Genomic DNA, 22,057 nt, shown 5'->3' on the forward strand with positions numbered 1-22,057 from the left:
TCAAATTTTATACATGAATGTAGGCTTATTCTTACAAAAAGAACCATACCTAAGCTTAAATTAACATGAATGAACATGATTATAAAATCCCCAAAATTGTCCGATGTCTAAAAATACAAAAACCAAGCAGCACTACCTGTTTTTCATTTGACAAATAAAAGAAAGAAAATACATAGCATTCTACCCCAAGATTAATGTGCAAACATCTTACCGTCTCAAAGCAGGGTCGTAGTTTAAACAAGGTCTGAACTGTCCCCGATCAAGGGAATTCGTCTTCCGTAGTATTCAAAGGACACTTTCTATCTGGCACAGTAGCAGGTGCAATTTCTTTTTTGAAATCCCCTCTTTTCACACCGGTTTCGTTTTTTGCTGTGAACAGGTAGTAAATTCATCTTGTTCTGCCCTGCTTATACTGCATTGTTTTGCAACGTTTTCGGCTAGAAAATAAATTAATTATGTAATCAGCTGCAGCACAGTCGAGCAGAAGTGCCCCCCCTCTTACAACAGTTACACATATATCCCTACATATACAGATACAGTTAACATATGCAGTTATCCATATATCCTCTGCTTTTTGTCTACACAAACGCCCCCTAAATTCCCAAACAATTTTTCCACAACGAGTGATGAAGTTAATATGAAGCATCCAGCTAAGATCCAATTCGAATCCTGTACCTCAGGATTGGATTCGCATAAAACACAGTCATAAAAGATCAAGGGAGTTACGCTTTATAGCGCACTTTTTGAGGACTAATAAGTTTAATACCCCTTCCCTAAATGAAACATGTTCTCATTGTTGAAACATATGAAGTACACAGCCATCAATTTGAAAAATATTTAACTAACGGACTTTTCTGAAATTATAGAGTAAGAAAAGGCAAGGACCTATAATGAGTGAGAAAAGGCGAGTAAATATTTTGCACTTCTTTGGAAAAAGTAAAGATAATGATGAAAATAGCGATAATAGTCAGCTGATCAGTGAATTAGACTTACCAGGCAGTCCATAGTCCTAGTCAGACAGCATTACAAAAACATTCAAAAAGGAGGCGAAAAGAGAAACGCAAAACATCAAGAAAATAGGATTCAGACTACCTGAAATTTTTATTTATTCAGGAACCTGGTAGTGAACTGGACCCAAGACCTCATTGTGTTATTTATCATGTAAGTTTATCTAATGCTGCCCTGAAAATGTCAGAACTTGACATTTACTTTTAATGAAAACACCCAGATTTAGTTGACAAACCACTTGAATATTTTAAAGAGCGCATGAAGGTATGACAAAACAAATAGGGGCTTTAACAAATATGGTTGCTGAAGATAAATCCCTATTAATGGCTTCCTACTTGATATCACGCCAATTGCACATAATAAAAAACCATATACGAAAGGAGAAGACCTTGCATATTACAAGTCTGTGAACGTTTTTTGAGAAAACAGGCTGTTCAGAGAAAGAAGTTAATTCCTAAGTCTGTTGAAACTTTTAGGAGCAGAATTGAAGAAAATGCTGAAAATATTGAAAATCAAGTTATAACAATGGAAAAAATGCACCAGTTTATTCAATTCAATCTGATGAATCTATAGACTTCAGTAACAAAGAACCTGTCTTTTGTTTTGCAAGGGTTGAGTTTCAAGGAGAATTACAATAAGAACTTTTTTTCACACTGAACTTTCAGGGCAGAGTAACTAGCTTCGAGATTTGTAAAGCACTTGATTGTTATTTTCTGATGCACATGATTGAGTGAAAAAAATGGGCATTTTTACCGACGGTGCTACAAACATGACTGGACATTGCTCAGGAGTTTTTGCAAGAGTAGAAAATGCTATTCATCCACACATTTTGTCTACCCATTGCATTACACACCCTGAGCAGCTTGGGGTAAAAATGTCAATAGAAATAAACAAAGTATTGCCCTGTGCTATAGAACTTGTGAATGAAATTAGACATAAAGCTCTGAATTCTTGGATTTATGAATGATCTCCAAAGAAATTGGTTCCCAGTTCATTCACCTTCTTCTTCACACTGAGGTAAAATGGCTATCGAAAGGCAAAATAATGAGCCAACTGTTCGTCTTGAGCGAAGAAATTAGATCATTTTTCAGCAGCAAAATAATCAAAATAATCAAAGTCTTAAGGACTCTTGTCTGATGATGAGTGGGTAGCCAGGCTGGTATATGTGGCAGATTTTTGTCTCTCTTAAATCAGCTAAATATATAATTGCAAGGACAACATAAGGACGTGTTTATGTTACGAGGGAAGATAGACGATTTTCAAAAGAAAATCAGTTTGGCAAACGCGGTTGGCAGATGGACATCTACAAATGTTTACAGATGTTGATGAATTTATGGAAGAGAAGAATGTCAACCGTCAAAGGGTATCTATTCAAGAGCACTTACAGTCACTGATATATATATATATATATATATATATATATATATATATATATATATATATATATATATATATATATATATATATATATATATATATATATATATATATATATATATATATATATATATATATATATATATATATATATATATATATATATATATATATATATATATATATATATATTATATATATATATATATATATATATATATATATATATATATATATATATATATATATATATATATATATATATAGTTAATAGTATAATATAATTAGCTTAATATAGCTTTTAGTATATATACTATTAACTATAGTAAAACTTGTCTGATTATCATGCATGGATGCATTTACAGCACCTTTCTCTTCAAATCCATATTAGTGGTCCATCAAATAAAAAATGATACCTTTAGTGGTCCATGAACGTCTAACCGTTGGCAACCGCTGTTTTAGGGGATGTCAACCTCCCCAGAGTCCTCAAGGAGAGGGCTGTAAGTTAGGCGATTCGTTCATTGTTTACATAGAATAACATGCATGTTTATTGAGAAAGGTTGCTTGTTTTAACTTTACCTTCCAAGAAGACGAAGGGCATTCAGATGAGCCTTTCAGAGAATATTGAGGGGAGTGTTCAACTAAATCAAAACACATAATGTGTATACGGATTGTCAAAACAGCGTAACTCAGAAACAACTGTGTATATTAGTTTGGAAGATTCTAGAAATGGTAAGGGAGATGATCAAAAAGACAATATTTGCATGCTATCAATACTATTACAACTAATACACTATTACTACCACACTACTCCATTCACAATATTTAGGTTAAATTTGAACTGAATCAAAAGCCGCTATGTGCATACACATTGTCAAAAAATTTTTGTTCAACATAGTAGAACGGTCCAGCAACTATGTCTTTAGGGATATTGGGCATGTCAACCTCCCAAAATTATGCAATTGGCCCATTATGCTTTAAAACTATATAAAAAACATTGGCATGTTTATGATTGACATTAAGATGCCTCAGCAATATGTCGAAAATGACTGGGGGTATTAGGTTGAAACTTTTGGGGCTACTACTATTACTACTTCTGCTCTTACAACTTAAATAAATAAAAAGAGTGTAAGCGTATCCAGGTTGTCCAAAAGCATAGATAGAATCTTTTGGTAATGATAATAAGTTTTATTTTTTAGATCAACTTGAGGAGGTAAAAAACTAATTAAAAAATACTATTTGTGTCAGGATTAAAAACTGTTGAAAAAGTTTCTCCAACATACAAATAGCAAGCCAAACTATGGATTCTTATAGAAATTATAAAAAAAAACAAGTTTTTTTAACTGAAAGTAAGGAACGACGTTAAAACTTAAAACGAACAGAAATTATTCCGTTTATGAAGCGGCTGTCCCCTCCTTAACGCCACGCTCTTTACGCAAAAGTTTTTTTATTGTTAAAAAAAAATAGAGTTGTGAGAAAGTCAAACTTTAGTGTAAAGAGCGTGGCGTTGAGGAGGGGAGAGCCCCCTTCATAAACGGAATAATTTATGTTCGTTTTAAGTTTTAACCTCGTTCCTTACTTTCAGTTAAAAAAAACTTTTTTATTTCATTTTTGAACGTTTTTTAATTAATGCAGGTTTTGATTTTAGCTCACCGTACATGAATAATTAAAACAAAATTTGCATATTAATTTTACTTTTATTTGGTTAAATGGCTTTCTCGAAACTTGTTTAATTTTATTTACGAACGTTTTTTTAGTAATAAATATACGTAATTTACGAATTAACTTACGTAACGAACTTCTATATTCATAGATTTTAATACGTATATTAGAGGGTTCGCCCCCTAGTCAATACCTTGCTCTTTAAGCTGAAGTTTGAATTGTTTTTCAATTCTTAAAAAATTACCCTTAATCAAAATCAGTTGATCAGTTGAAATCAGTTGAAAAACTTGTTGTTTTTTTTTTTTACTTAATTTCTGATCTTTTTCTTTAATAATGCTGGGAAATCCGGCGCCCCCTTCATAGCAATGTCCCTTCCCCCATGAAAACTTCCTTCATGGAAAGATCCTCCCATGAAACCCCCGACCCCCCCTCCCGCACATATCAGAAAAAATCCCCCCTGAAAACGTCTGTATACTTCCTAATAGCCAATACTATATGTTAACATTGAGTAAAGTTCATAAATTTCAGCCCTCCCCCGTGGACTTCGGAGGATTAAATCATTCTAAAAAACATTGTTATAATATTTTCGACCATGCTGAACAAAATGGCTATCTCAAAATTTTGATCGGGTGACTTTGGGGAAAAATGAGTGTGGGAGGGGGCCTAGTTGCCCTCAATTTTTTTGGTCACTTAAAAAGAGCACTAGAACTTTTAATTTTCGTTCCAATGAGCCCTCTCACGATATTCTAGGACCATTGGGTCAATACGATCACAAAAAAAAAAAAAAAACAACACACACACATCCGTGATCTTTCTTCTGGCAAAAAATACAAAATTTCACATTTTTATAGATAGGTGCTTGAAACCTCTACAGCGGAGCAGAAGAATTTATAGCAGCAGCCCGGAAAAATCTAATTTAATACTAAAAGTCGTTCTTGAGATATTAATCTAGTTAACAGTTCCAAGTCCTTTATCCATCGATCATGCTACATCATTCAATAACAATTACTCATCTTAATAAGACGTCATATAGACAACCAGGATGCACATATTGTCTTCTGATTTAGTTTAAAGCAACAAAAACTGTCCTTAAAAGCTCCTACTTTATGCCCTGTCCCAGTCCTAAGATTTCCCGCATGAATATCTTGACAACCTGGATGCACTTAAACTTTTTTGATTTAGTTCAATAGTAGGAGTAATAGTAGCAGTAGTAGCAGTAGAATTGGTAGCAAAAGTTGTATTAATAATGACAGCACTGGAAGTTTCAGCTTAATGCCCTAAGGCGCTGCAGGATTATTGCTAATACACCATTTTGATAACCCATATGTACAGGGTTTGTTTTGATTCAGTTCTACACGACAATCACGGTCCCTGAAAGTTTTAACCTTAGCATTAGCAAGAGCAGTAGTCATAGTAGGAGAAGTGAATGCAGGAGCATTGGGATTGGTATTAGTGATATCAGTAGTAGTAGAAATTATATTATTTTATTTTGTGCCTTTTTGGTCTAGTTCAATATCCCTTCTTCATGCGCTGATAGTTGTAACTTACATATACTTTAAAAAGTAAAAATATCGATATTTTTGCTTTCGACATTCGATAATCGGTGTATTGCTTTCGAAATTTCAGATCAATTTTTTGCTCAGATTAACACTTGGTTTTTCCAAAGTTCAATAACAAAAATTGTAATTAAAGAGCATTTTGCACAATTTTTTCTAAACTATAATAAAATACAAAAAACTGCGATTATATGAATCAATATCATAAAAACCCATAATTGGAATTACTCGGGCTGGGGTTAAAGAAAAATAAAATACTGGCTATTATTGGTTATCCAAAATCAGTAACATGTTAATATTTTTTCCTGAGAATTGGTTCAGTGATTAAATGAAAAAATATGTTTTTTCAAAGGAAAGCAAGGAGAAACATTAAAACTTAAGAGAACATAAACTATTTCGTAAATGAGGGGATAACCCTCCTCAATACTTCGCTGTCAAAGTTTGCCAAAGTTTTCTGTCTTTAGAAAAAGTTCTTGCTTTAAATAAACGGCCCTTGTCTTTCAGGAGTTGTTCTGAAAGACTTGCGACAAAAGTCAAAAGTTAGCATAAACAGCAAAGTGTTGAGAAAGGGACACTCCCCTTAATATACGGGAAAATTTCGGGAAGTTCCCCCCACGTAAGATTCTCCTTCCCCCAAAAAATTCTATTCCTGCTGAAGATTCCCGCCAAAAAAAATGTCTTGCGGACAATACCACCTGGAAAATTCTTTTTTGGCCTAGTTTCATTTGAAAAAAGACTTGTTTTTTTGTTTAAATTTCAAGTCGTTTTTCAAATCATGCCGAAAATCTGTGGACCCCCCCCCCTTATGTCCAATGGCAAGTTTATCCCGTAGAAAACTCCCCATGGAGAATTTCTCCCGCAGAAAATCCCCCACGAAAAAATCCCCCAATAATTTCAATCCCTTTGAAAATTTCCCCGGGTAATTTCACCAGAATATCTCCACAGGTGAACTTGAATTGGTAAAGAGAAAGTAAGTCAAATAAAAAAAAAATCATTATGATAAATTTTTCTAGTCTAAAGTTTCCTTCTAAAAGTTCCCATCCGGAGACTTCCCTCCCCACAGAAAATGCTTCCCTTGGAAAATTCCCCCTCCCTGAAAAATGTCTTTTCTTCCCAATAAAACGTACAATTCTTGAAGAATTGGGACAAAAAGTCAAAATTTAGCGTAAAGAGAGAGGTTTTGAGGACAGGGCATCCCCCCACATATACGTAATAATTTTTTTCGTTTTAAGTTTTAACGTTGCTCTTTAATTTAAATGGAAAAATCGTTTTTTATATTTAATTTCTTATCGTTTTTCAATAATGCTGGCAAATCTGCCTCTTCCTTCAATAGAAAATCCCACTCCATCTTCCAAAAATTCCTCCTTGGAAAGTTCCTCCTGCGTAAAATCCACCTTCCCCAGGAAATTCCCTCCCCGCTGAAAATTACCCTCAAAAAATGTCTTGCGGACAAATTTGACCTGAAAATTCTGTTTAGCCTACTTTCATTTGAAAAAGACTTGCTTTTCTTTTGATTAATTAAAAAAAACTTTTTCCACAAAACAAGTTTTTCAAAGAAAAGTAAAGAACTCCATTAAACAAAAAATGAGCAAAAATAAAATTAAATAATCTACCAAGCGTGAAACTACCACAAATCAGTATCGAATGTGCAATGTCAGCTTAATATACATATAGGGGAGAACGGGGCGAAATTGGACAGGGGCGAACTTGGATGTCGAACCTGACATCTAGCCTATTGCTTTTATCGATCCACAAAAAAAAGGGTAGATGGGGCTTACGTATGTCTACATTGGCGGGAAGTTTGAAATCTAACGGAACTGTTAGCACCAGGATAAGAGCTAAGAAAGTTTTTTGATGCTTAAAAAAAATCTGGGAGTCGCAACATCAGCTCGATTTGCGGTAAAAAAAAAGGTGGTAGTTTTTCTCTGTTGTTGATGTTGTACAGTTGCTAGATACATCAAACAGTTCGTGGTAACGAACTGTAAGTAAGGAGCGACCCGGCTCAATGGTAACCGAAACTCTAGAAACGGGTTTTTGATACCAATAGATATATCAAAAGAATCAGATTTCAATGCTGATTTTAAATATATAACTTTCATCAAGTTTAGTGCTACCCGTCAAAAGTTAAGCGCCTTAGAAAATTTGGCTGATTTTCAAAAAAAGGGGGAAAGACCCCTAAAAGTTATAGAACCTTAATGAAAATCACACCATCATATTCAGCGTATCAGAGAACCCTACTGTAGAGGTTTCAAGCTCCTATCTACAAAAATGTGGAATTTTACATTTTTTGCCAGAAGAAAGATCACGGATGCGTATTTATTTGTTTGTTTGTTTGTTGTTTTTCTTTTTTCTTTTGTTCCCAGGGGTGATCGTATCGACCCAGTGGTCCTAGAATATCGTGGGAGGGCTCATTGGAACAGAAATTAAAAGTTCTAGTGCCCTTTTTAAGTGACCAAAAAATATGGACGGCAACTAGGCCCCCTCCCACGCTTATTTTTTTCCCAAAGTCGCCCGATCAAAATTTTGAGATAGCCATTTTGTTCAGCATGGTCTAAAATACGATAAATATGTCTTTTAGGATGACTTAATCCCCCGAAGTTCTCAGAGGGAGGGCTAAAAGTTATGAACTTTACCCAATGTTAACATATAGTATTGGTTATTGGGAAGTATACAGAAGTTTTCAGGAGGTTTTTTTTCTGGTAGTGGGAGGAAAGGGTGGGTCGGGGGTTATGTTGGAGGATCTGTTCATGAAGGAAGTTTTCATGGGGGAAAGGAAATTACCATGAAGGGGGCGCCGGACTTGGCAGCATTATTTATTGGTTATTGGGAAGTATACAACCATTTTCAGGAAGGATTTTTTATGGAGGGGGGGGGGGGCTAGAAGAGGGGTTAATCTGGAGAATATTTCCGTGGAGGATGTTTCTTTTGGGTAAGGGACATTTATATGAAGGGGGCGCCGGATTTCCAAGCATTATTTAAAAAACGATCAGAAATAAAATAAAAAAAACAAGTTTTTTCAACTGAAATGTAAGAAGGAATATTAGAACTTAAAACCAACAGAAATTATAACGTATGTGAGGGGATTCTCCCCCAAGTCAATACCTCGCTCTTTACGCTACAGTGTTTTTTAGTGCTTTCAAAAGAGCTATCTATGCTAATTAAACGGCCTTAGTGATTCAGGGGTTTGTGAATAAAATTTTTTTAACTTTTAACGTAAAGAGCGTGGTATTGACTAAGGGGAGTACCCCTTCATATACGTAATAACATATACGTAATAAAAAAAACAATAAAAAAATAAGCGATACGTCTCAATAGTAGTCGAAACTTTTAAAAACTGAATTTTGATTTCAATAAATGTATCAAAAGAATGTGTTTATAATGCTGATCCTAAATATATAAATTTGATTAAGTTTAGCATTACTCATCAAAGGCTACAAGCCTGAGAAAATTTACTCGATTTTTTAAAGAGGGGGAAACATCCCCTACATGTGAAAGAATTTTAATGAAAATCACACCGTCAGATTCAGCGTATCAGAAAACCCTATTACATAGGTTTCAAGCTCATATCTGCAAAAATCTGCAACTTTGTATTTTTTGCCAGAAGAAAAATATACGAATATAGAAGTTAGTTACGTAAGTTAATTTGTAAAGACATCCATTTAGCAAAAGAAAAGTAAAATTTTTATGCAAATAAAAGCTGCATTAACTAAAAAACGATCAGAAATTAAATAAAAAAAACAAGTTTTTTAAACTGAAAGTAAGGAGCGACATTAAAACTTAAAACGAACAGAAATTATTCCGTATATGAAAGGGCTGTCCCCTCCTCAACGACTCGCTCTTTACACTAAAGTCTGACTCTGTCTCACAACTTTATTTTTTAAAACAATAAAGAACTTTAGCGTAAAGACCGAGGCTTTGAGGAGGGAACAGCCCCTTTCATATACGTAATAATTTCTGTTCGTTTTAAGTTTTAATGTCGATCCTTACTTTCAGTTTAAAAAACTTGTTTTTTTTATTTAATCCTCTATCTATGCCCTGAGTTTGATTTGTCTATTCCGAGTACTTCTTTTTCAGGACGCCATTTTCTAAAATTGGTTCAATAGGGGCTAGATTGGACAGCAATTCGGGGGCGACTTTGGACACTGTCCAAGGTAACCCCGTGTGTCCAACTTCACCCCGTGCTATTTTTGTTTATCATTTTAGAGAATGTCTTTGCCTCTTTGGAGGCAATTTTTAGAGAATTTCTTAACTAATATTTGGAGTTTGATCGATGATGCTAGATGGCGTTGCTTGTGTGTAGATGTGATTTTTTTTCACACAACACAGCGAGGTTAAGTTGGCTGTTTCATTAGCTTAATGAAAGGAGCAACATTAAAACTCAAAACGAACAGAAATTATTCCGTATATCCATGGGTGCCCATATGGGGGGGCAGGGGGGGGGGGCTCCCGCCCCCCTGGTTGAATGATGCTGCCTTATTTTTATATTTTTGTTCTGAGATTTCTATTATATAGCATTAAATGTGCAAATTAAATGAGGTTTGCCCCCCCCCCTGGAATTCAGATTATGGGCGCCCATACGTATATCCCCTCCTCAACGTCTCGCTCTTTACTACGCTAAAGTTTGACTCGTTCTAACAACTCTATTTTCTTAAACAATAAAAAATTTTAGCGTAAAGAGCGAGGCGTTGAGGAGGGGACAATCCCTTTCATATACGGAATAATTTCTGTTCGTTTTAAGTTTTAATTACGCTCCTTACTTTCAGTCAAAAAAACTTGTCTTTTGTAATTTAATTTCAGGACGTTTTTGACTTAATGCAGCTTCAATTTTGGCTCATCGTACATGAATAATTCAAACAAAATTTGTATATCAATTTTATTTATTTTTTGGCTAAATGGCTTTCTCGAAATTGTGTTCTGACGTAGCTTATGAATTCACTCACGTAACAAACTATATTCGTATATTTTTATTACGTATTTTAGGGGGTTCACCCCCTAGTCAATACCTCACTCCACGCTAAAGTTCAAAATTTGTTCCAATGATTTAAGAATGACCTCTTAATCACAAAAGCCGTTAATTTAAGAAAAGTTTTTTTTAATTTTTAATATAATTTTTTTTTAATTACATGATCAAACAATTCGTGGTAACGAACTGTAAGTAAGTAGGGACCCGATTCATATCATTGCCTCTTAAAGATATTTTCAGGTTATTTCCCGTGTATTTACTGTTTGTTCTTTCTAGTTGGACAATGGTTCGCAACTACATCAGGAAACACGATCTACCAGATGGCGAATCCATGGAGCAGGCAGTGAATGCAGTCTTAGAGCGTAGAATATCTATTAGAAATGCCGCAAAAACCTATGGACTGAAGAAATCAACCGTCGCCTATGCTCTGAAAAATCGACAAGGAGTTACTGAAGAACCTCGAGCGAATCCAGTTACACCCCCAAGTCACCCAAGCCCATCGCCCAATTTGAAGAGAAAAACTGTTTTCTCTAACAAACAAGAAAAAGATTTTGTAGAGTATCTCCCAAAATGTCAGCTGATGAATCACGGCCTCACTCCGAAAGAAGCGAGGAAACTTGCCTTTGAATGGGGCAAATTGATTGGCGTCAAAACGCCGGAGAGCTGGGAGTGAGAAGACATAGCTGGGGTTGACTGGATCTCAGGCTTTGTGAAACGAAACCAAGAGCTATATATTTGTAAGCCTGAAAATACTAACCAGGCAATGGCTGCTGTTTTCAATTCAGTGGTTGTGAATCTGTTCTTCGACAACCCGCGGAAACTTTACGAAAAATTCAAGCTCCCAACGAATCACATCTGGAACTGTGATGAAACTGGGGTTCCTACTATATTGCCAGCTCCTAAAGTAATCGCAAGGAAAGGATCGAAGCAAGTTTCCCAAACAGTGTCAGCAGAGAGAGGGGAAATTGTTACAATGCTCGGGTTTATTTCAGCTACTGGTCAAGCTCTTCCCCCCGTTTTCATATTCCCACGGGTGAAGGTGAACGACCGGCTTTTTCGAGAAGGCCCCCCAAGATGTCTCGGGCTTTCTCACCCTAGGGGTTGGATGACTTCCATCAACTTTGTAGCAGCTATTGAGCACTTCATCAAGCTTGTGAAGTCATCAAAAGAATGCCCTCTACTATTGTTGTCTGGTAACCATACAAGTCATCTCTTGGAGGAAATAGTGAAGCTGTGCCAAGACAAATCTACCCGTCTCCTAACTTGTCCTCCCCATTGTTCTCATCGCTAACAGCTATTAGGCATCTCTGTCTATGGGCCATTCAAGTTTGTGATGAGAGAATCACTGAACACCTGGCTGCAGATCCATCCAGGTCAACGAATTACGATTCATGAGACTACCCAGCTCTGCAAAGAACCATTCCTTCACAAGTTCAACCTGGAAAATATAACAGTTGGTTTCACGAAAGCTGGAATTTGGCCCTTCAACAGAAGTGTATTTTCTGAGGTAGACTTTCTACCTGCTGAGGTGACAAATCGTCCACCCCCGGACGATTCGTTACTTGATATGGAGCCAATACCCTCTCCCTCTCCTCCTCCACCTTCTCGTCCCCAAAGCGAGCTAGGAAAACAGACTCCTGAAGCAGTAAGACCCTATCCAAGAGCAGATATGACAAAGCCCAGAAGGAATGCGAGAAAGCAAGGTCGAACTCGTATTCTTACCGATACACCCGAAAAAGATGCTTTAGAAGCTGAAGCACGAGCGAGAAAGGAAAAGCAGAGTAAAAAGCCTATGCCCAAGTACGTCAAGCAGCCCACTGCCAAGAAAATAAAGCAAATTGACTCTCCAGTCGAAAATAGTGGCGATGACGTTGAGCTTGACGAAAATTCATCTGACGGTTCTCTGCGCCTCCATGAGGCTGATAAGGATGACGTAGACAAGGACATTCAAGCTGGAGACTTTGTTCTTGTCAAGTTCGAGCATGGAAAGAAGAAAACCCTTGTGTATTATGTTGGCGAAGTTCTTGATGTTGTAGAAAAGCAGTTTGCGAGGGTTAACTTTCTTCGGAAACAAGGGGACAAATTCATGTTTCCTCAGCTTCCCGATATTGCTGAGATAGATATTACCGACATAGAACTGAAGCTTCCTGTCCCCTCTTCAGCTGGTGGAACCGTTCATGCATTTCAGGGGCTTGTCTTTGGTTATGATCTTTCGATGTACGCTTTAAAATGACAATTCTAGTTGAAACCCGGATACCCGTGCAATGTTCCTGGCTGATTTTTTTTTGCGATTTTGAGTTTTCATATGATTTTGAGTGATTATGTATCATTTTACACGAATATTCTGTATTTGGATAAAAATCAATTGCTTAAAACTGTCTTGTCCAAGGTCGCCCCATGCCTGTCCAATTTCACCCCGCGAAACTGGACACTTGACAAGGCCCTACTTTCATGGTACTCACGCTTCAGGGTGATCTTTAAAAAAACTGAAAAAAATTCACCATTATTTGCCAGACTTTTACCTTTCTAACGACCCACACTAAATTGTTTTATGTCAATCCAGTACCTAGTTATGCTTGGAAAACTAAAAAGTGTCCAAGTTCACCCCATTCTCCCCTACTGATATTTAGTAATCAAAATGTTAATATTATTTGATTTATTAAAGTTATAAAAGTAAAAATATTTTTTTTCTGTAAAGTGCAAATTATGTTCTTGGGAAAGCATAGGGGTTTTGAGCCCAACTTGTGTTAATTTCTGCTTGTTTTGAGTTTGACTCGGTTATTTATTGTAATTTCTGTTCGTTTTGGGTTTCATTTATTTATCGATGCTGATTTGTGGTAGTTTCATGCTTGGTAGATTATTTGATTTTATTTTTGTTCGTTTTTGGTTTAAGGCAGTTCTTTACTTTTCTTTGAAAAGATTGTTTTGTGGAAAAAGTTTTTTAATTAATTTCTCTTTGTTTTATATTTACATAGTCTTTTCAGGGAAAGAGACAATCGTACTTTAAATCTTTTCGTTTTTTTAAGACTTTATAGTTTGGCCTGCTATTTGTATAATGGAGAAAATTTTCCAGCAATTTTTAACAACATAAACCCTTTTAAAAATCTGGACACAAATAGTAGTGTTTAATTTAGTTTCATACCTCTTCTAGTCGACCTGAAATGGAAAACTTGATACCATTCGCAAACAAATCTGTTTACTTTCTTTGATAGCTTAGATACACTTAAGCTACTTTGATTTGGTTGAATTTTAAGAGCAGAAGTAGCCCCGAAAGTTTGAACATAATACCCTCAGTCGTTCTTGGGATACTGCTGAGATGTCTAATTGGGAATTAGCATTAACACAGTACATTTTGATTTAATCTTAAAGCAACATTTAGTTTTTTAACATAAAAGTATATGGGAGGGTGGACGTGTGAGGGGGATAAGTCTCCAATCGCTTTTGACTATTAAAAAGGGCATCATTCCTTTCTATTTTCAATCGAATGAGCCCTTTTCGAAGTTTCTACGACAACTCCTTCGATACGAATTGCCCTGGTGTAAACAACAACAACAAAAAATTATACATTATACCCACATCGATCTTTACTATAAAAATGTCAAGCCTTCCAATCAATTTCGACTATTAAAAAGGGCACCAGGCCTTTTGATTTCCCATCGAATCAGCCCTTTTTGAATTTCTACGACAACGCTTTCTATAAACACCTTATATACCCCCAGGGCATAAATTACAACCCTTACCTAAGGGCTGCGAGGGTGGTTGTCATCCTCTAAGATCTAATTTCCAGAACTTTAAACTACGTTAAACAAAATGGCTATCTAAAAATTTTGATTGGATGTGTCTGGGGAAATTGTGGGCATGAAAGGGGCGTTAGTCACTCTCCAGTCACTTTAAACTATAAAAGGCACTAGCCCTTTCAATTTCAAATCAAATGAGCCCTTTTTAATTTTCTACTACAACGCTTTCAATAAAACCTTATATGCCCCCAGGACATTTCTTACAATCCCTGCCCTGAGGGCTGGAGGGGGGGTTAATCCTCAAAGACCTAATTTCCAGAACTTTTTGCAACGTTGAAAAAAATGACTATCTCAAAATTTTGATTGGATGTCTTTGGGGAAAAGGTGGGCGTTAGAGGAGGGTTAGTTACTGCCCAATCACTTTCAACTATTAAAAAGGGCCCTAGCCATCTCAATTTCCAATTGAATGAGCCACTTTTGAGGTTTTTACAACAACTCTATCTATAAAAACCTTATATGCCCCCAGGGCATAACTTACAACCTTTGCCCTGGGAACTCTGGGAGGTTTGTTATCCTTAAATAAATAATTTCTAGAACTTTCAACTACGTTGAACAAAATTTCCCAACCTCCTTAGGCATTTTACCCACCTCCTCAAAGATTTTACAAATATGTTTTTTGGGGTGTCCTAATTGAAAAAGGTCCCTTTGGAGTAATTTAATTGGCAAAACAAAAAATTTACCCCCTCCCCCTTCCATGGATTTGACAAAATACATTTTGCCTAGTCCACTGTGCCTCTATAATTCACCTACCGCGAGCCTTCCATCAGCTAGTAGATAAAAGAGGAAAGTCGTCGCAACATTTTCTATTGTCTTGGAGCCTGCGCGATGCGGTCTAGTTGATCTATTTTCAGATTGTGCGCCAATCCGCAACAAATTCCTGCACTGTTGGGCATGGGTGGCTATGGCCAACTGTCAATGGCAAAAAACATATCATACTCTCAAGCTTAGAAAGTAAACCAATTTTATTCAACATTAAAAGTCTAAAACAGTGATTAGAAATTTATACTTAAGATTTATTTCAGACTTTTCATCATTTTAGAAACCTTCTTGGCACTATACTTGACCGATTTGAAAATGCCAGCTGTCAACACTCCTTTAATGCTCTGTGACCAACTGGACTGATTTACTATCTTTTCAATTTATGTAAGAAAAAAAAAACCAGTACAGCAGCCAGTAATAAATTATAAGAGTAAAATTATGTGGAAAATTAAGGGAGATTGCTGCCGGTAAATGTGACTCACCCTCCATGAAATATCCCCGCCTTTCAAGAAAAATCTTCCGTGCAAATTTCCTCCCAAATAAAAGATCCCTCCTGTAAAATTCCCTCCATACAATTCCACCCTCGCTGAAAATCTCCCCCCCCCGTAAAATTTCTCGCGGACGATTCAGCCTGAAAAAACACCACACATATAGCATAGTTTCATTTGGAAAAGACATTAATTTCTAACCGTTTTCTCGATCTCTCTGGATATCCCCGCTTCCGTGGAGATTGTTTCCCTGAAATCCAAATATGCCGAAAATAATTCCCCCAGAACATCTCCACACTGGAATATTCAGCAGGCAAACAGAAAGAAAGGCAATTAAAAATCCCCCCCGCCGAAAAATGTCAGTATACTTTCCAATAACAAATACTATACGTAAACAATGGGCAAAATTCATAAATTACAGGCCTCTCCGCACGCGCTTTGGGGGTCATTTTACCCCTAGTGAAATATTTATCGGATCCTTCAACTATACTCAACAAAATGGCTATCTCAAAATTTTGATCAGATAGCTTTGGGGAAAAAAAGGGTGTGGGAGGGGGCTGGATGTCCTCTGATCTTTTTGGTCACATAAAAAGGGCACTAGAGCTTTTAATTTCCGTTCGAATGCACCTTTTCTTGATCTTCTAGGATCATTATTTCGATACAATCACCCCTGAAAAAAATAACAGCAACAAAACACAATAAATAAAAACGCATCCATGATCTTTCTTCTGGCAAAAAAAATGCGAAATTCCACATTTTTGTATATAGGAGCTTGAAAATTCTATTGAAAAAACTTCTTTTTCGCATACTTAACATTAATATGGTTTTTCACCATTGTGGGTGCTCATCTGCTGAGTCAAACTAAACTTCTTTTAGTTTGACTCAGAAGATTTCTTTCCGCAGGCTTCATTCATATGAAGTTTTTTACCATTGTGGGTTCTCTTATGCCAAGTTAAATTAACTTTTTAAGAAATAGATAATTTCGGAGACCACACTGCCTTTCCATGACGATAAAATAAAAGTTCAAAATAGGGATGAAATCCTTTTTAATAGACAGTGTATAGAAATTTACAAAAAATACCAGATATTTCGGTCACATATACAGTGACCGTCATCAGTAGTAAAACTAGATTTTATCCCTATTTTGAACTTTTATTTTATCTTTTTAAGAAAATTTCTTGTCGCAAGCTTCAAATTCATATGGTTTTTCACCATTGTGGCTCCTCTCATACCGAATCAAACTGGTCTTATATAAAAATTTCTTTTCACATACTTCACATTCATATGGTACTTCATCATTGTGGTTCCTCTTATGCCAAATTAAATTAAACTTTCGAGGGAATTTATTTTCACATGCTTCATATTCATATGGTTTTTACCATTGTGGCTCTTCTCATGCCAAATCAAACTGGTCTTATACAAAAATTTCCTTTTGTATATTTCACATTCATATGGTTTTTCACCATTGTGTGTTCTCATCTGCTGACTCAAGATAAAATTACGCGAAAATTTCTTTCCGCAAACTTGGCATTCATCTACTTTTTCACTTTCGGGGGTTCTTATATGAACCGTCAAATTACCCTTGTCAGAAATTTTCTTCTGATTTGAAATTTTGTTTCTTTTTGCTTCCCTCCAATTTGTTGCTGGTAAAGGGGGAGGGTGTTAAGGCAAATTTGGGTTAGAAAAGCTTGATAGAAAAGCTATCATTTTTAAAAATCGACATTGTCACGACGGGAAGCATCCTCCCTTATTTTTGGTTACTATGGGCTGTGATAGTCCTTTACTAGATTGCAACTCCCGCTGCAACCGCAATACAGTATATATACATACCCATTACGGCCCAATGTCCTACTTATAGGACACCTGGTTTTAAATTTTTATGACCAAATTTACGATGAAAATAATTTGCTTTTAGAGATAAAGGCTTCACCAGTGATCAAGCTACTTAGGTTGATTTTTAAAAGTCCACTGATCATTCATTGTCAGATCAGTGAAGCCATTAAGGTGGTAATTAGCATAATTGCACAACAGTAGTTTTCAAAATTTGGCAAAAATAATTAGCACTCCCCCAGGCACCAGCGACTTTGACAGCAGTTAGACAACTTTATATCGAATCGTATTCCTGGGCAACAACAGACCTGACAATTAAGTTCAACGTTTTATGGATTTTTACGCTGATGTTATATTTTTAGGACAATGGGCTCTAAGGGTTGCTTTTTGTACGTGAAATTTCAAGGGTTTTGTTTTTAGAGCTAATATCACTTGGGATTTTACAACTTGGGAAAAACCTTTTCTGGTTTTGGTCATATTTTTCTCTATAGTTTTCTTGAGAGTGTTCACTTGTGCATTTAGTTTACTTCCAATATTCATCTGATACTTTCTGTTAGTTATTGCGTCTTTTTTTTTTTTTCTTCTATTATTAATCGTTTTTTTCTCGTTTTTTTTTTTTTTGGTTGGAAATAAGTAAAATAATAATAATAATGGGTATTATTCAACATCCTTTAGCCTATTAGTAGCAATGAAAAAAATGCCTTTAAATTTTTTGATAAATTTTTCTTTTTATTCAAGATTTCTGGAAACGAAGACAAGAAACCCCTTAATTACACTTAGCAAAGCTCTAACCCTCCTATAAGACGAAGAATGTGCATGTGAAAATATTCAGGTTGTTACACTTAGCAAAGCTCTAACCCTCCTATAAGATGAAGAATTTGCAAGGGAAAATATTCAGGTTGTTATCCTATCTGCCGAACCCGATCGAGAAGCCGATAAAGACGAAGGAAATGACGACCACTCCGCGGGTCTGATTTTAAATGACGTCCCAGGAACTGTTGAAGCAGATTTCAGACCAGATCATCTTAAAGAAGAACAATTTGAAGACATAGACAAAATCAACCCCAAAGAAGAAGAGGTTGCATTAAATTCGAGAGTTTGGGCACAGAAGAGGCCAGTTCAAAGTTAGGAGTCCGAATTGAAGGAAGTAAAAAGGAACCATTCCTTGGCAAAACTTGAGCAAGGGAGAGGCTTAGGCTTTTCAGAAAGCCCGAGCAACAAAGAAGGAAAAACACCAGTGGAGGTTGGACTACGGGAGTACTACGGGAGTGGAGTACTACGGGAAACATAACCTGAAGCAGTTTATCCGAGTGAAGCTCATTCAATTCGGATATAAATTATAAGAGGACTTCCGATGGCTATTGCCTTCAGTTTCATCTTTACTCGGGGAAGGAGCCTAGTGCTCTATATAAGACAGCTAAAAAAGGCATAGGGTCTCAATTCGTGAAACCACTTCTGGAGATTTTTGTGGGTGGTATATTTTGACGATTTATTTAAAACTCACCAGCTTTTGTGTAATCTGAAAGGAGCTGTATTTCAACCGATCAAGACGGTTAGAGAAAACTAATTGGCAAGGTTCCCTCTCCCTTCTAACAAATATTTTAAGAAGGAGAAGGGAGGAGCGTATGATTATCATTTTGATGCAGCCTATGATATATTGGTCGTAAAATGGCAGGGTAACAACGTTGTCTCTGTTGCATCTATCTAAGCCTAGATCCACTAAGACCGGTTGAACGAAGAGTGAAGGGACAGACGGGAAAGACGGCAGAACAGCTGCCGCATCAACTTAGGCAATACAACCGGTACATGGGTGGAGTTGATTTACATGAGTGGCATGTCAGCAAATAGGCTGTGTCTATTAGAGGAAACAAAAGAGAATTCAACTCTATTAGTGCGTCTATTCAACATGGCTGTCGTCATTGCTTGCACACTGTTGAATATGGTGGTTGATAAAGAAAAGGAAATGACTCTTGCTGATTTTAGACGGGAGGTAACACCATGTCTACTGAAAACCAGTTGCAGAAGAGGGGAATGAAGGGCGTCATTGTTAGAAGGGAGACCAGTTTCTGCACCACCAGTCAGAACCCGATATGATAGATCTTGACACTTCCTGGTGAAGCGCTACAAGCAGCGACGATACCAAGGCGAGAACTACAAGAAAAAGCCACTGAGCTACGGTGAGAGCCACGACGTCACCCTGTGCGCTGGTTATTTTGCACCTTACCACAGCAAGTTTAGTTTTGTTATTGCACTTAATTGAATCTTTAGCAATAAAAACACAATTAATGAAATTGTATATATCTTGATACCATAAGAGCCCACTGTCCCATAAATAGGACAGCTTGTATATCAGAAACGGGGAACAAGAAAAATCTGCAAATGCATTTTAGCTTACTTGTGTGATAAAAAGAAACTAATGAAATAGGACAAAAAAGGAGAACGAGAATCTCCGGCATTTTTTCTCGGTCCTAAACGGGTTAATACTATTAATACAATTAATATATTATCAATTGCTAACTGCCTATACTTGTTAGATTTTCAAATACTATCAAAAACCCATTTGTCAAACTTGAGCATCCATGTTTGAAGCATTGTGACAAACATTGAGGATTTCGGGTTATTTCAGCTAACGTCCGTTTCTTGAAAAGCTACGGTTTCCATGAACAAGGCTAACTCTTTTCTTACCATTCGGACTTTTGATTTCGATACGTTTTAACTCAGAAATACTCAGTTTAAGTTATGTTATTTGTTTATACAGAATAAAATCAATTGTAAAAAGGATAGACAAAAACAAACCAGCATTAACCAGGTCGCCACATTCAGTATCATAAGCTGCTGCTCGCAGTACGTCCTCTAAGTCTTGGAACTTCCCATCACGACTCCATTCTTCCAGCATACCCATCTGTAAGTGAACAATTAAGGAAGTTAAATTTGCTGTACAAGTAAAATAAGAAAATGAAATTACGTGTATAAAGTAAATACAACTCTAACTTTACTAGTAAACAATTAAATGAATATATCTCTGTGCAAGTATAAAAATAAAAAGAAGGATTTAGTAATGAAACAAACAATATCACTTAAAGAAAAATATGAAAAAAAAAAAAAAAAAAAGAGCTGTGTCATCGACAGCAACAATAGCCCCACAATAACCAAAATAAATATATTAAAACAAAAATCATTTTTACTTCCAGAAACTAAATACTTATGTATCGGGAAATAGGATAACAATAATTAAAATCTACAAGTTAATAATTAAGCAATTAAACATACTGCAAAAGAAAGATAGGAAAAATAAAAATAACTTACCTAAAACATATAGTTAGGTAGCACCTGGAGTTTAATTTTATTAAATACAGTTGTTCTACGATTGTTGCGTTTTAAAGTCAGGAAAAAACAGTAAAAATAGGAGCTTTCAAGTTAAATTGCTACATTTGAAACCACCACAGGATTATAACATTTTTTAGAAGACTTTAAATAGCTCTGGAATCACATTCCACCATGGTACGGAAACGGTACATGGTACATGTTAGCGTTAAATGGTACATTTCAATTCTACGAAAAATATATGTGAAGCAAATTAATTCAGAAAGTTTAAGCAAAATAGCTTCAAGAAATAATGTCAAATAAAACTAATAAGAATAATATTGCCTAGAATATAAGTTTTTAAGAGAAATTGATATTTAGATGATATTATACAAAAATATCTATAAGGAACGATTTCTAGAGTAAGCCAAAAGGTGTATTAGTATGTTGATTAATGATGCCTTTAAAATCCTTTGCTTATATAGACGAGAATTGACTATGAGTGATTTTATTTACCAGAGATTGTATTTTGTTGTTGAAATAGCGGTCCAAGTAAAGTTATAGAGAAAAGTTGAATGGCGAATTAAAATGTTTTATAATTATCACTTCTTTTATATATTTTTTCTTTGTAAATACTGTGTGTGTTCTTGGTTAAAAAGAAAGTTATAAGGAAGGAGAAGCTTTTTCCTTATTTTCACTAATAAAGTTTATAATTTTTGTTATGACGATCATTTTTTATTAGTCTCCTTTTCGAGCACAAAAGGGTTTCTCCTTTTTGATTGCGAGACATGACGGACCACCAATTAGAAAAATCAAGAAAAGGTAAGAAAGACAACCAAAAAAAGGGCTTTCTGTAGAAGGAAGATACCTTAATAAGGAGAAAGGCAATTTTATTTATGGAAGGTTTTTTTTTGGCATATATGGTAGTTTAAAGTGTGTCCGGTTTGGCTGCTGTTCAATAATAAAAGTGTAGGTGGTGCTAAAGTTTCAATATAAGTTTTTCGACTTGGTTGTTAAAGTTGCTAAAGAGTGGAGGTGGGAATAAAAAATAAATAAAAGAAATATACATATAGAAAAAATATTATTAATCATTTGATTTTTTTATTTGTCACTTAATATCATTATCCATATCCGTGCTTCCTATTCGCAACCAGAAATGCAGCCAGCAATAGGATCCATGAATGTGATTTTGAAGGAGTGTCTATACAATTATCCATCAACGATTTAATAAGTTCAGAAAGTATGCTAGGAGGCATGAGCGCTTGTTCCCCATTAATATTCCTTGCAGTAAAAATGATTTGTTCAAAATTACAC

At 35.7% G+C, this 22,057-nt stretch overlaps 1 protein-coding gene across 1 annotated transcript in view; it reads right to left on the reverse strand.

Moving 5' to 3' along the window:
• Window positions 1–227: 227 nt before the first annotated feature.
• Window positions 228–22,057, reverse strand: part of LOC148938635 (phosphatidate cytidylyltransferase, mitochondrial-like) — a 33,642-nt gene continuing 11,812 nt past the window's right edge. Inside the window, exons 5-6 of the mRNA XM_089107650.1 lie at window positions 20,237–20,342; window positions 228–437 (exon numbers count right to left, since the gene is read on the reverse strand). Coding sequence (XP_088963776.1) covers window positions 349–437; window positions 20,237–20,342 — 195 coding nt within the window. The 3' untranslated portion in view covers window positions 228–348. The remainder of the gene's footprint in view (window positions 438–20,236; window positions 20,343–22,057) is intronic.

Source organism: Artemia sp. Qi Xiang Cuo, unplaced genomic scaffold, assembly GCF_049724085.1.
Source record: "Artemia sp. Qi Xiang Cuo unplaced genomic scaffold, ASM4972408v1 HiC_scaffold_3069, whole genome shotgun sequence".
Taxonomy (NCBI): domain Eukaryota; kingdom Metazoa; phylum Arthropoda; class Branchiopoda; order Anostraca; family Artemiidae; genus Artemia; species Artemia sp. Qi Xiang Cuo.